This window comes from Brachyistius frenatus, unplaced genomic scaffold (genome assembly GCF_029030835.1).
Source record: "Brachyistius frenatus isolate BFR_SWC_R1_liver_20210118 unplaced genomic scaffold, ASM2903083v1 Contig_8, whole genome shotgun sequence".
Taxonomy (NCBI): Eukaryota; Metazoa; Chordata; class Actinopteri; family Embiotocidae; genus Brachyistius; species Brachyistius frenatus.
The window spans coordinates 4871879-4887358 of record NW_027210607.1 but is presented as its reverse complement, the minus strand read 5'-3'; the positions used below and the strand labels follow the sequence as shown (position 1 = coordinate 4887358).

General features: G+C 45.8%; 1 protein-coding gene across 2 annotated transcripts in view; it reads left to right on the top strand.

Annotated features, from left to right (window-relative positions):
* fgfr2 (fibroblast growth factor receptor 2) overlaps window positions 1-15480 on the top strand; it is a 39668-nt gene that overhangs the window by 19043 nt on the left and 5145 nt on the right. The window contains exons 7-15 of one of the 2 annotated variants that reach the window (XM_069690026.1): window positions 3434-3624; window positions 3886-4024; window positions 6567-6760; window positions 7495-7634; window positions 9947-10068; window positions 10925-11035; window positions 11848-12038; window positions 12764-12886; window positions 14076-14146. In XM_069690026.1, the coding sequence (XP_069546127.1) occupies window positions 3434-3624; window positions 3886-4024; window positions 6567-6760; window positions 7495-7634; window positions 9947-10068; window positions 10925-11035; window positions 11848-12038; window positions 12764-12886; window positions 14076-14146 (1282 nt within the window). Of the gene's footprint in view, window positions 1-3433; window positions 3625-3885; window positions 4025-4703; window positions 4849-6566; window positions 6761-7494; window positions 7635-9946; window positions 10069-10924; window positions 11036-11847; window positions 12039-12763; window positions 12887-14075; window positions 14147-15480 lie in introns of both variants that reach the window. The other variant, XM_069690025.1, reaches the window with a different exon arrangement.

The window sequence follows — 15480 nt, the reverse complement described above, 5'->3', positions numbered from 1 at the left end:
ATCGTTTGCGCTCTCTTCATCAGAAAATTGCTGACAATTATGTCAGGAAATATCTATATATATTTGATAGAGGTTATTATTTATGTGAAAATAAAACAGAGTTCTTAAATGCAACTATAATCCTAGCTAATACAGCAGAATCTATCTGTTTGGTTCGGTACCACATAAAGTGGAAAAATCTGGGGTGTGATTTGGATTAACTGACCCTTTAAGGCTGATTCATTGAGGTATGACGAAGACTTAAACCGGCAGTGGATGGTCATTTGATGTCACTCTCTGAGGACACAGAGTGCTGACCTCAGCACTCTCTCAGCGAGTTCAGAGTCTACTCAGTCAACCCCCTCTTTCTGACCTTTGGAGTGCAGAGAGAAAAGAGTGTTTTTCTGCTCGGCGTGCAGAATCAATAGACAGCGGGGACAACAAGGAGAGTGTGATAAAGATAGTAGATCGATGTGTGCTTGTGTGAGAGCGTACACCAACTTTGCTCTCGATTTTGATGCGGACCCACTGTCCTTTGGCCTCTCTTGAACCACACTATAAGCAATTGGTACACATCAAAGTTAATCTGACACAGTTATACCTCCAAAGCCTGGTCAATAAACCACAGATAAGTAGGACAGACATGGAGCTCACAGAAGGATATTCAGGGGCTACCGGTCATCCATGCATCTTTAGTGTGTCTGTATGTAGAGTAATTCCAGCTTTGAGCAGACTTACTGTTATTACATTCCTACACTGTTTTGTGTGTTTCCATGGCAATAAGGAGTATTATTTTGATAGTATCAGATGGAGATTGAATATCTGGCAGTTTCTGCACAAAATAAACATATAGCCACATGCACACAAACACATGTAGGCCGCCACATGCTCCCCAACTCAGGCCCCTTGCTCACCTCCCTCTGCAGTTCGCTAAAGCTCGCCTTCAGACTGCATATTTCTGTTTTTGTTCTGTTTTATTGCAGAGTAGTAAACCCCCTCCACGTCTGGCTCCGCCGCTACTGCCCCCTGCAACCTCTTACTTCATTTTGCTCCTTTTTAGTGGGGTGGACAGAAGGAGGGGGGGAGACAGAGAAAAGGAGAAGAAACAAGAGACAGAAAAGGCTACTCTTATCAGTTTTTTTTTTTGCCCAAATGACCTACAGGATCAGCCATTAAAACCAAAAGAACCAGACTGTTCTGGTTCAAACTGGCCTCAGGAGAAAGAGGCCACAGCCGGACATCCACGAGTGGACAAATGAGGAGTTAAAACAGAACTCTTTTCAATCAGAGACGTGGCACTTTTGTGGGTAGCCCCACGCCGTCCTGTACCATACTGCGTACTTCCAGTGCCTCCACCCCTCACTGACCCTCAGGTCTCTGTGTGCCAAGCCGCCAGGTTACCCAGAGTTCACCGGTCTTGCATGGGACACCACGGAACGCCCCCGTTGTGTCTCCTGACGCTTCTTTCTGCCTCCGTCCCACTACCGCTGCCATCAAATTACTCCACTAATGACTTAATTGATAAATGGATTTAGTTTTGAAACAGGTCACTACATGTTGGTCACAGCAAAAAACACCCCAGGGTCTGCTATTTAATTTCAAATTATTTATGTTTTGGGGACTTTCCAAAAGTGATGCAGGATCCCACTGTGTGAGCAGATTTATGTCCCCATAACATGAGAAATGCATGTAAACACACACACACACACACACACACACACACACACACACACACACACACACACACACACACACACACACACACACACACACACACACACACACACACACACACACACACACACACAATGTTCCTTTTTCTAATTTAAGAAAGAATTGCTCCACTAACTTTTATTGTGTTGGGTTCTCTCCATAATCATGATGTGGCCCATTTTCTCACACCACACACACACACACACACACACACACACACACACACACACACACACACACACACACACACACACACACACACACACACACACACACACACACACACACACACACACACACACACACACACACACACACACACACACACACACACACACACACATTCTGTCATTTGGTCAGCTCTGCAGCTCTGAACGCTGTACCGAAGGTTTGAATACATTTTCTATAAAGCGGCAGCTCCAACAGTCCTCTAAGTTGCCAACATGTCTTTCTGTTTACGATTGTTTCAGTTTTTGAAACCGTTTCAAGGTTGACTACTTTTTTCCTTTCGCTTGTTTCAGGAAATTATGTTTTGGTAGGTTTTACTAAGAGAGCACCGGGCGGATGATTGTTAGATTCGAGTCGATCACCTCTCTCTGTAAAGATTTGAAAGGGTGACATGTCTTGTGAAAGATAGAGGAGGAAGAGGAGAGAAAAAAAAAGGGGGGTAAATAAAGAGAGACAATAAACAAGGCAAACCCTAGGAATGTGCAGAAAGGAGGAGGGAGAGAGGAAGGAGGGATGGGAATCATCTGATGTGACAAATTTCAGAAAGATGGAGGAGGAGGACAGACAGAAAGATGTAAGGAAGAAGTCTCTGCCTTCTAGGTTCTGCACTCTCCATCTGTTGGTCCCTTTTCTTCCCTTCAGTCACCCTTCTATTTTGTATTATTTATTCTATTTTTCCCTTTTTTCGTCGTCCTCCTTAAACCCTTCCTGTACTCTTCATCACACAGCCTCACCCTCTGACCCTCACCCATGACGCAACTCTAGCCCTACACACACACACACACACACACACACACACACACACACACACACACACACACACACACACACACACACACACACACACACACATATGCACAAATCAATTCACTGCACCTACCTTAAGGCTTTGTTTTGGAAAGGCACTGCAGCGCTCCAGGCTGAGTGATGTCATTCTGTGTGTGTGTGTGTGTGTGTGTGTGTGTGTGTGTGTGTGTGTGTGTGTGTGTGTGTGTGTGTGTGTGTGTGTGCCAGCGGGTGGTGGCTGTCAGTGTGGGGGTTGTGAAGGCCGGGTGGTGTTTGAAAGGGGGCATTGTTCCACAGGTCTCACTCTGTTTCGATACACAGCCAAATGTTTGCTTGTAAAAGAATGCAGATAGTTGGAGATGTTCGGGGGTACAATGAAGGTGTTTCACTTTTCCAAGACTGGTGCAGAGTTTAGCTTTTGTCTTTACTCTCTGTTGATGCATGCACCCCACTTTATGGAAGTCCTCCTCCACCTGAGCTCTTTGTCTTGTAGAGATAGATGCTGCTGCCACTTTGTTTCACCTTTTAAAAGCCTCTCATAGGAACAAGGCAGCGCAGTCCTGATTTCACCTGTCAGAGCTGCTGGGAAACCTTCACACTCTCAGCACATGAAGTTCTGCTTCAGCAAAAATAAACCGTCACATCCTAAAATATCAGATTTGACGAAATTATTTTTAAAGGGAACATTTTTGAGACGCTTCCTGAACTTTTCCCTCCTTCTCAACAGAACGCTCCCCTCACCGGCCCATTCTCCAGGCAGGTCTCCCGGCCAACACCACCGTACACGTTGGGGAGGACGCCCGCTTCGTCTGCAAAGTCTACAGCGATGCCCAGCCTCACATCCAGTGGCTGAAACACATCATGCAGAATGGCAGTCGCTACGGCGCCGATGGACACCCCTACGTCAGAGTGTTAAAGGTACATTTGTTTTATCCTAAAACAAATCCTTTTTTTTTTCTCTCCAATATTGCAGCTTTTTCAGGTGAATTTCTAAATGAACTAATAAAATTCCCTACTCTTATGAACTGAATGTTGTTGTTTTTTTTTATCCACGCTGGCTCTTGGTGGTAATTCCTGCTCCTCCCTCTCTCCAACAGATCCACAGCTGTAGTCATGATGTGTCTTATGAACACTTTTACCTGATGTTGATCTCTAAGTGTGTGTATGTGTGGATTGCAGCGTTCAGGCATTAACAGCTCCGATGTGGAGATGCTCACCCTCACCAATGTGACCGAGGAGGACGCTGGAGAGTATATCTGTAAAGTCTCCAATTATATAGGCGAGGCCAACCAGTCGGGCTGGCTCACTGTCAATCCAGGTAACCCTTGAGACCCGACCCACCTACCCTCCCTCCCTCTCGGTGTGGTTTCCTGGGCTGCTGCGCTGTGGTGGTCCTGCTGGTGGTCCTGGGGCTCACAGACTTTATTTCTCCCTGATGTTACATCTTTGTGTTTCAGCTGCAGAGACCGGTGCCGCCATGGAAGCACTGGTCAGACCTGCACACCCAGACACTGAAATTGTCACAGCTTTGCTTTGTCTTCCATTTTTACACCTCTTTCTGTCTTGCAAGCTGTGTCAAGGTGGTGTGTAGTGCTGCAGTGCTCTCCATGCTCTGTGTTTGTTCATGCATGTGTCCAATCCAATGTGTGGATTAACCTCTTTTAGCAGGTTCTTATGGTGATGGGAACCTTTTTGGGTTTTTGTTTTTGGTGTACTGGTTCTATTCTCTCATGTTTTGGTGGCATTTGGGCCCTCCTCCCTCTCACCCCTGGGAACTCCCAGCATCCTTTCCTCTAGATGGGACCTCAACGATGGACGCCATCCAGCTCCTCTGATTACTATCTTGGTGTTGTGGGTCTCATTTTTATTTCCTTTTCTCTCTCTGTTCTCCCCCATCTTTCTCTGTGGCTTGTCCTACTCCCTGTTTCTTCTGTTCTTTTCCACTTTTACCTCCCCCTTTTTCTCTTCCTTCTCTTCCTCCTCTTCTCCTCTCCCAGACCGCAGGTGTTAACACCACAGATAAGGAGATAGAAGTTCTCTACTTGCCCAATGTAACATTTGAAGATGCTGGGGAGTATACGTGCTTGGCGGGTAATTCTATTGGGATCTCCTATCACACTGCTTGGTTGACGGTGCTTCCAGGTATATACACTCGTATACTTTCCTCTCTTTTCCTTTTTTCCTTTATTATTCTTGTTTAGAAAGGCATTTCAATGACCTCTGTGGAAGGCAAGTCCTCCCCTGGAGTCCAATTCACACAGCTCCAATATTAGATTACTGCGATGAGCCTGCTCGGTCAACATCCAAGACAATGTGATGCAAGCCGGGAGCATATATTCTACAATATTATCTGGATTGGGGAGCTGTTGAAAGCTCAGAGCAGATAACGGGGTAGTTTACCAACGACTTATTATAACTTTGAGACGGTAGTGGAGCTCCCAGAGCAGCTCAGGTGTCTCCAGACTCCAAAAGGTGGGCAGGGTTTGTCTCCCGCCTTCTCTTTTCTTTCTTCCTGTTCTCTCTTTCCCGCTCCTTGGGGAAAGTCTTTCAGTGCCACACTTAAGTTCTGCATGTCAAAGAAATCTGTATTTTACTCTCCACCTCCTCTCTGGCTCTGATAAGTGGCTTCTTTTAAGATCTTTATTTCTCCTTGAAATAGAGATCGAAAGGTAAAGCTCAACACTCGCTTCACGTTGGCTTGACTTTCTCAGTTATCAGGGCCAAACCTCTCTGCCTCTACACAGTGAATGACTGATGCATGTGGATGTTTGTCCATTTGTGCGTGTCCTCATTTATTGACTCGTTTTATCCTATTTCTGTCTGTTGCTGTACGTCTGCTCTGTAATTATGCATAGCAAAGGATCAAATACATAAAACTTTGTGTCAGTGTCTGCACAAGTTCATTTCAGGTTAAACAAGCAATTGTTTCTCTTCAGGTTCTGGCCAAAAGTACATTGGGCTTTAAATAAGATTGATGTGAGAAGTTGACTGCCTGCTGCCCTCAGCAGATAGCCAATATCAAACCAACCCTTAACGTTGTAACACGATAATGGCTTTGCTTTGTCTGTAAACAATACAGAATAATGATCACAGGCAGGCCACTTCCTCTGGGAGTAATATGCAATATGTATTGCCCTCGATGAGCTTTATCTGCAATGCTGGCGCCTCCGAGGCTATGACTTCTGTGTGTGCGCTGTGGTTTTTGGACCAGTAGAATCGAGGCACACAGGAGAAAGGTTCCTACATGTTAGCTTCACCTCCAGCTGGCAGACGTGCCGTTTGGTTGGCCGTGCTGTACAAGAGCCTTGTTTGTGGTCTCGAGGGCTATTGCATTATGGAACAGTTCGTTTCTATAGCACACACAAAAACTCAGCCCATTTCCTCGACAGGAAGTTCAGGCCATATGCAACCACGAAGGACACCGCTCTCCCTTGTTTGCAATCTAAAGTGAAGCGCGTATTGTTCCATCGTCCGTGGGTGTGTGTTTGTGCTTGTGCTCGCGTGTCTCCAACATTAGCACAGCATGCAGACATACGCAGGCCTGGTTGTTCTGGCTGAGTCAAGATTTTAAATCTGTTTAGACTCTTGAGCCCTGTTAGAGTGAAAAAGAAGCAGGTGTGTTGGTGCCCTGGGAAACAGAGAGAGACGAGGATGCTACAAAATAATTTCTTTTAGTTTGCCTGCCGACGGTGATTACATTTACACGAGTCACCTCCAGAGCATCTGTCTCTGTGTTTGTCTGTCTAACACCCATGTGTGTGTGTTTAAATGGTGTGTATGTGTGTGTGATCACTGACAGCCTTCCTTTACCTCTCTTCGCCTGACCTCCATCTCACTGATGTTCCTTTATTTTCTCTCAGCCCTTGAGAAATCCCTGGGGCCCATTTCCCCAGACTATGTGGAGATCGCAATATACTGCACGGGCGTCTTCCTCATCGCCTGCATGGTGGGCATCGTGGTGGTGTGCCGCATGAGGAACACCGCCAAGAAACCAGACTTTGGCGGCCAACCGGCAGTCCACAAACTGAGCAAGCAGATCCCCCTCCGCCGCCAGGTAACAGAAAGTAGATAAAGAGTTCTAATGGCATCTAACACCCCTAGAGGAGAAAACCACACACTGCAGACATGCAATGAGACAGCAAACTCCAGATAATATGAGAGTATCATCAGGAACAAATATAATAAAGATTGCATGTTTTATACATTTTTAAAAACAATGATTACTTGGATTTTTTTTTGCAGACAAGATAATTCCACACACTGTAGCATGGACCATTGTGGTATTTTAAAGAATCTACCTCCAGCCTCATTTAGTTGTACATTTTTGTGCATGTTAGCACTGCTGCCTGATACTGCAGCCAGATTTCTTTTTTTCCTGTATGCGAGCCATGGTTTTCCCTCAAGGGAAACCAGAAGGTACAAAAAGTGTTGGATTACATTCTGCGGCGAGACTGATTCCTGTGTGAAGGTAAGGTTAGGGTGGAGAGCAGAGAGATGAGCCCCGGGGACAGCGGCGAAGCTGAGCGATTAACACATGACCGTTGTTGCTCATCTCTTAATCATCACTGAAATGTAATCTCTGGCCTCGAGACAGACTCTTATAATAATGTTGAATCATTATCTATGGAAATTAAGGATATATAAAAAGGTGCTGTACTTACCAGCAGTGGTGTTAATTTCAATAAAAGTAGTTAATTACACATCCTGACTCCTCTAGTGATGCCTTGGAGCTCTAAGTGACCTATGAACCCAGGCCGCGGTGATCAGCCAATCCTTTTCATCCTGTAGGTGTCGGCAGACTCGAGCTCCTCCATGAACTCTAGTACGCCGCTGGTACGCATCACAACGCGGCGGAGCTCGGCCCAAGATGAGCCGATCCCCGAGTACGACCTTCCCGAGGATCCACGGTGGGAGTTTTCTCGCGACAGGTGAGAGCTGTCAGTTCTCCATGATCAATTTCTGCCTTGTCCTGTGACGTTGACCATCTTTTCCTGCTGGGTATTGCCTGCTCACCATCGTAATGTCCTCATAACATAATTTATTTAGCATCAAAAATGTTTGAAACTTCATGGCAGATTTTTAGTTGTTTTGATTTGTATGTGAAAAAAGATTTAGCGACTCTGCTTTCAGTGACTCATGCAGATGTTTTGCATTGAAAATAGTAATTATGACCAATAATTGCAAGTTTTATCATTTTACAAAATGCTAAATACACAATTATGTAAATCTGATTCAGCTACTGCAGAAAACATATAACAGCTGAAAATGCAGATTTGCAATCCAATTCCACTTTCATCAGAAAGAGGTGTTCATAATAATGCAAGCAGGATCCAGAGCCTGCATACTGTACCTGTTTTAACGGTATGCACGACTGCTTCCAGCACTACACCCTCAGACCTCGTCCTCAATCCCAGTACAGCTCTGTTTGGCTAACGGGATGCATTTCAGTAGCCGATAGCACCAGCATCCCAACTCAAAGAGCATCACTGTGATTGTATCTGAGCTGCTAAATGATCAGATAACTACTGTTGCAGGTGGAGAGTGCCAGCAATAATGACTAACTGGTGAATAATGGCTGCGGTGGCTGAGATAAACACTTCTGATTCATCTGTTGGTGCTGTAGTAAAATGACCTGAAGTTGGCACCGTGCCTCATCACTACAACTGCTGCTACGTCACACACACACACACACACACGCACACACACACACACACACACACACACACACACACACACACACACACACACACACACACACACACACACGCACGCGCGCTTCTGTCTGTTAGTAAGGAGTGAAGCTGTGCTAATTAGTGGTTCGCGCTCGCAGCTTTCATCTGCGTGTTTGAGCTAGGAGTGTTTGCTCGGTTTCATACCAGAGGAATTAGCACAGCTGAGGTTTCGGTTAGTCACAGTTCCAGCGGCCAGTGATAAGCTTTAGGGTGGATTTAATAGGACAGAAAAGGTTAGAGTATTTTAATACCCACTCGAGGCCTCAAGTTTTGAAATAAAAGGGAAAATCCCAAACCGTAAACGTGATGGCCTGTGTTCTGTTAAAATGGTTGTAAAAAAGAGCTCCATCATAAATTTTACCATCACTCATCAGTGAGAAAACATATCTGATGTAATGCTAGACTCTCTGTGTGCCTGCTGAATGGCACTGTGATGAAAAGTTTTGATTTTAATTGATGAACTAACCAAAGGGGATGTTTAGTCTGGGCTGAATAAATCTCTATATGCCTCTCTGTTTGGATCTTTATTCCCCGCCTGTCATCCCAGCGCCTGAGGGATCATGTCGGGATTGCAGAACGCAGAGGAATGCTAACGTTTGCGGTTTGTGTGGAGGAAAAACAACATCGATTATGTGTGGCTGGACGGACAGAATGGTTACCATTGAGCGTGGCGAGTGTGTGTGTGTGGACAGATAGGGGATTGTGTTCCTTGGGCAGGGCGCCGGCCTCAGGGCCTCGGGGCCTCGGGGCCTCGGCTTTGCTTTGTGCAGTGAGGGTTTATATAGCCAGGACACTGGGCCTCAAGGGGTGGGGCCAACACCTGTCAATCAAATGAAAAAGCACCGGGCTACAATCCTAGTTCAGGGGTAAGGTGGGCACTGCAGCTCTGATGAAGAGCTGTGAAAGAACATGTGTGAGGAAAACTTCTTCACTATATCAATCAGTGTAAAAGAGTTTGAACATAACGTTTAACAGCAGCTATCGTGACATGGCTTACAATAAAATCATACTTAAATTTCCATCTGGTATTGCATTCAGGCAGAAATCTATCTGTCACAGGCTAATGTGTCAGAGCTAAGGTAAGCCCCGGTGTAATGACTTGTAAAGAGTGTATACTGGAACATGCCAAGACAGGGTAAACAGTTTAGAAATGAGTGCTTCTCCCCAGCTTTATCAGGTGATTATCGTTGCCATGTCTGCTTTCCACCTACTGCCCTGGCACAGGCTGCAGTCACTGCGCCAATAAAGCACTCACACAGACACAATCTCATTGAAACAGAGAGAGGGATCTAGTAAAAAAAAAAAGAAAAAAGAAGAAAGATAGCGTGAGGTTGAGAAACTGGCTCAGAGCCTGGTTTCATTAACTCTGTCTCTCACATTCGATCTAACCTGTATATTTCTACGCAGGCGGTGAGACGGTGCAGCAGTCAGATCAGTTTTAGTCTGTGTTTCAGCAACTAATCGACTTTCTGTCTGTTTTTCTTGTTTCCCCTTTGTGCTGGCTGCAGGTTGACCCTGGGCAAACCCCTCGGTGAGGGCTGCTTTGGCCAAGTTGTAATGGCAGAGGCCCTGGGCATTGATAAGGACAAACCTAAGGAGGCTGTAACGGTTGCAGTCAAGATGCTGAAAGGTAAGTGAGTCTCCTGCTGCTGCTCAATCACAGCGATGTTGTATTGTCAAGCGTGTGACTTCGACCGCTGGGATGAGATGCACACTACTTCATTGTGTCTTTTTGTGCGAGCTGAGAACATTTCATCGGTGATTTATGCTCCAGTGAGGGTTCAGCGAAGGTACAAGGTGGAACCTGGGGCTGTCGTTATTATTTATTATTGGTGGTTGCTGAGTGACGGCCAGAGGGAGGCAGGTTGGGTAGGTAAGGGTTAGGGGCGGTCACATACCTGACCCCAGAGCAGCAGCTGGCTGGAGCTCAGTCAGCACCCATACAAAGAGGCAAGTCACACTAGCAGCACTGCTGTGATTAATGAAAGCAAGGGGGGGGGGGGGGGTGTTCTGGGTTGCCGGGGGTTCGGTTAGATCAGGTACAGCAGCAGGGTATTGGACCTACCTTGACAATGGGAATCTGCTCTTTAGAATGACTCCAGATACGGTAATGGTGCAGAGGAATGCAGGCAATGCCAATCGGACTATCTGGATACCTCAGCTGGCTCAATCAGCTCCATGACAAAAGGAGCCTGTGCGGCAGATAATGAATCCAGATCGAGCATCTTTAATTCCTTCTCCTCCCTCTCCCTGGCACTGAAAGGATGCCTCTGTAGTCTGTTTAAGGAGCTTCGCTCGCTGCTGTAACTTTAGCCCACATTGTCTGTCAGCCGCACTTAATCAGAAGCACCTACAAAACAAGGTGTTGTCTGACAGAGCAAGCCCTCAGTCCTGAGTCCAAGGGTTAAAAGGAAGACAGGACTGGGGTGTGTTTGTTTTGCTGACCTTTTCCCAACAACCTTCAATGTAACTTCTTCTGTTGTTAGATGATGCCACTGAGAAAGACCTGTCTGACCTGGTGTCAGAGATGGAAATGATGAAGATGATTGGCAAACATAAGAACATCATTAACCTTTTGGGGGCCTGCACACAAGACGGTGAGTTGGAAGCGACATCATAAGATCCCACTTTTAGAAGGAAAACCAGCAATACACACACACACAAGATTGTATCATTTGTAGGTTTAGTATTTCATGTCGTGTGGTGCTTTTAAGACGCTCTAGAGCAGGGGTCTCCAACCAGTAGATCGCAGATCTCTGAGGAGAAAAGGTTGGAGACTCCTGCTGTAGAGGCAGCTTGATTTGCCCTGTTAAGTTTCTGTATACTGCTGTACTAATGGTGGCTGCATTGTTCAACAATTTCATAAAATATGTCATCAGGCCACACTAGACAGCCAGTAGAAGACATGTTCTGCCTTTTGGGAGCCATTTGTACATCTCAGAAAAGTTTTAACTTAAATTTGGCAAGAGTCGGTTGTTCTTAGAAAGTCTTATTTTTCCTTTTTCAGGAAGATTAATGAAACTATGATTGATTAAAAAATAAAAATAAATAACATGCACTCTACCTGTAATTATAGATAGATAGATAGATAGATAGATAGATAGATAGATAGATAGATAGATAGATAGATAGATAGATAGATAGATAGATAGATAGATAGATAGATAGATAGATAGATAGATAGATAGATAGATAGATAGATAGATAGATAGATAGATAGATGCTATATTAATCCCTTAGAGGGAAATTTTTACGTTACAGCAGCATACACAGGGCAAAGCAATACAAATGACAATAAAAAATAGAGGTCGTAAAAATGCCTGTTTTCACACTGAAGCACACCTGTTGTTCAAAGGAAAACCTTTATGTATCAGTTCAAGCACTAATTCGGCTCTCGTCTCTTGTGCAGGCCCCCTCTATGTGATAGTAGAGTACGCCTCCAAAGGCAACCTTCGGGAGTACCTCCGAGCCCGCAGGCCACCCGGCATGGAGTACTCCTACGATATCGCCCGCGTTTCAGACGAACAGCTCACTTTCAAAGACCTGGTCTCCTGCACCTACCAGGTGGCACGGGGCATGGAGTACCTCGCATCACAGAAGGTAAGAAGAGGACACACACGCATACACATTTTGCCGTTCTCCCATCAACCTCCCACCTGCTGGCTGCCCAGACAGACCTCTGTGCCAACACACGGAGGATCCGATGAACTGTATCCAGGAAGGTTTTACACAGGAAGCTTGTTTGTGCGTCACTGTGGGAATATTGTCTCCTAAAAAAAACACAACTCTGACCCCCTGCCCAATCCCCGCATTGTCTCTCATTCCATGACAAAAGCCCCTCTGTGTAGAGGAATTGTGAAAACTTCACAATGGGGGTACAGCCATGTTGGCCAAACGCAGCCCTCACGCTCCCTCTCACTGTTGGAATGTGACAGAGCACACTGTCTCACAAGCACACACGCTGCAGTGCGTACGCACGCACAGGCTCGCACATGCGCGCTGATGCACAGACATGACTCCCACCATATATGTGGCAAAAATATGTGAGGAATCTTTACTTATCCAGGCATGTTGGTGTTTGTGTAGTCAATGTAGCGTCATGTTATTCAGTCGAGCGCTGCCTTCTGCACTGGAGATTTCTGGATGATTACATGCACCACAAACATTTTAACACCCGTCCAAATTAAGTAGACACCTGCTTCAGAGTTCATTTATTTATGGAGTGAGTGAACTTGTCTTATTTTTCTCTTACCCTTTACTTTTTTCCACTCTGTGACCTCCCACTTTTTCTCCTTCCCCTTCATTTCTCACTCTCTCCATCCTAGTGTATACACCGAGACCTGGCAGCCAGGAACGTCCTGGTCACAGAGAGCAACGTCATGAAGATCGCCGACTTCGGGCTGGCCAGGGACGTCCACAACATCGACTACTATAAAAAGACGACTAATGTAAGTTCTCGACCTGCTCGCCTCACGATCAGGGATGTGTGCTTTTAGGGAGTGGAATATTTTCACGAGTTTTTCAGTGTGAGATTAGCCCACCTTTCCCTCTGCTCTTCTCTAATTCCCTCATCTTTCTGCTTCACTCTGTTCCTCTGCTGGTGTCTTGGCAGAAGCAGCAGGTTCCCAGGCAGCCTGTGAATGTAGTTCTTCTGGAGACTCTGCCTTGTTTACCCCTCAGCCTCTTGTCCTTTTTTGTTTCATCGACACTTATACAATTAGCCCAAAAAGAGAGGCGGAGTGTGGGGAGGGATGGGGGGAGCGAGAGAGAGAGAGAGAGAGAGAGATGGGGGTGGGGGCGGGGGCGGGGGGCTTAAACATAATTGACATCTCCATGGTGGGCCAGTGGCGTCTCTCTTTCCCACCGCGGAGCAGCATTGCTCCGCACATCCTCATTTAATATGCATGATTGCCTTTTCATCACATGCACAATCATGCTGAGAACTAGCTGACAACAAAAACAATAACAACAATATTAGATGATGATTAGTACAATGACAGCAGCGACTATGATGATGACTTATATTAAACCAATGTAGACAGAGCTATCGTTGTTGTGTTTCTTTTTTTACTTGATCGGAATGGAACCATTTACAGCAGCTGTTTTTATTGTTAAATAATCATAAGTCTTTATGTAATAAAAACATTTTTTTCAAGTATTACGATAGTTTTGTGTCATGCATTTAACTTGTTGCTCTTTTGTATTTACAGCAGCCGAAACATTTGTTGTTACTTATTTACTTTGCTTATTGACCACTCTATTTACTAATTCACTGTTTGATGAGATTATTTTTGCCATTAGGCTACCTCACAAGGTCGCCTTGTCAGCTCTGTTTAGCTTCCCGGCCAGTGTTTAGCGATACATAGAGATAAACTCTCCTTTATCTGTGACCCTGTTTATCAGCTCTATTGCTTTGACAATGTAAATGTTCCTCTGGGAAATCCTCCTCCCAGACAGTCACTTCTCCAGCATCTTATTCCCCAGACTACTTTCATGTATCGGCATCTTTCCAGGGGCAATGAGATCTCCCAAATTTTAAACATGCTGATGAAGCCAGAAATGAACGAGCTCAGGGGTTGCTTTATGAGTGGGTTTTATTTGACCTCTCACCTTTTGTGTGTGCGTGTGTGTCTTCAGGGTCGTCTCCCGGTAAAATGGATGGCTCCAGAGGCCCTCTTTGACCGGGTCTACACACACCAGAGTGATGTGTAAGTATTTAACAACGTGTGTCTGTGTCCCGCAACTAAATAACACAACATCCATTCACACACATCAGAGATACAAATTCTCTTGAAGTCAAACACACAATCACTGCTGTTTCCCGCAGTTCACATTCAAAGGGCTGTTTTTCAGGAGGAGCAGGAGGTGGGTGGGTGAGGTTTTTTTCTTTTTGGTGCGGTGTTGGTGAGTGTTAGGTGGGGGATGACTGGCTGTTGGGGGGCCAGTGCTGGCCGGTCTGTGGCAAAAGTGAGGATTTCACGCTAGACTTGGGGCCAATGCCGTGTTACTAATCTGACCGGCTTCAAAGGGCCTAGAAGGAGCCCGGAGCCCACCAGCACCTCCCTGCCCCCCTTTCGATTCACCCCCTCGTTCCTCTGGCTCTGGCTCGGAAGTCTCCCCCTCCTTTTTTCGGGCCTCCACACACTTGTCTGAATGGCAACAGTCCTGCAGGCCCCTCCACCAGGGCCGGCCTCATCCTCCACCACTCCTGCCATCCCCTCTGCGCTCTCCTCTCCTCGTCCAGTAGCACTTTGAACATGTGGCTCATTGTTTTGGAGCAGGTCCATGATCAAAATAAGCACACCCCTCCTGCCCTCACCCCACCGCTCTTATTTTCATTCATCTGGTATGTGAATTGCTGACCCGTCGCTGTCTCTGTCTCTCTTTTTAAGATCAAGAGTACTCATTCTAAAAACAGAACAAAGGCAGAGCGTCCCTCTCTTTTTGGTGTTTGAGTCTTATGCGTTCTGACAGCGTTGTTTGAAGTTTCTGCTCCAGACACTAGCGGCATAAAGTGTATGTGGCAATTAGATAAATGCCTTGCATGCTGACCCTTGGGAAAGGAGGTTTTGTGTATGTTTTTTTTTTTTACTCATACACCAGTAGCACACTAAATATAGCACTCATCCAGTTAAGCACTTGGATGGAGAACTTCTCTTCTGTCCATGTCTCTGTGTGCATAAATAATATGTATACGTACACATGATGCCCTTCATGTTCCAAAGCGCGGCTCCGATCAATAACCTGGGGGAGTACAGGGAGGGTGCATGCATGAAGTGCCCGCTGTAATCCTCTCTATCAGCTCTGCTAATTACAATTCATCACTCACGGTTAGTAATTGGTTTTTTCGCATAGCGTATGGAGGAAGAGAGGTGGAGGGTGTAGCAGGGCTTACTCTCAAACATCCCCAGTAGAACGGGCACAGATCCATACATGACATCAGATTAAATGAATACATGAATTCCAATGAAACTCGCCCACTGCTGTTTTGACAAATGGGCCCGGGGGGCTCAGCTCTGGGTGGTGTACAGTTGGTAAGAGG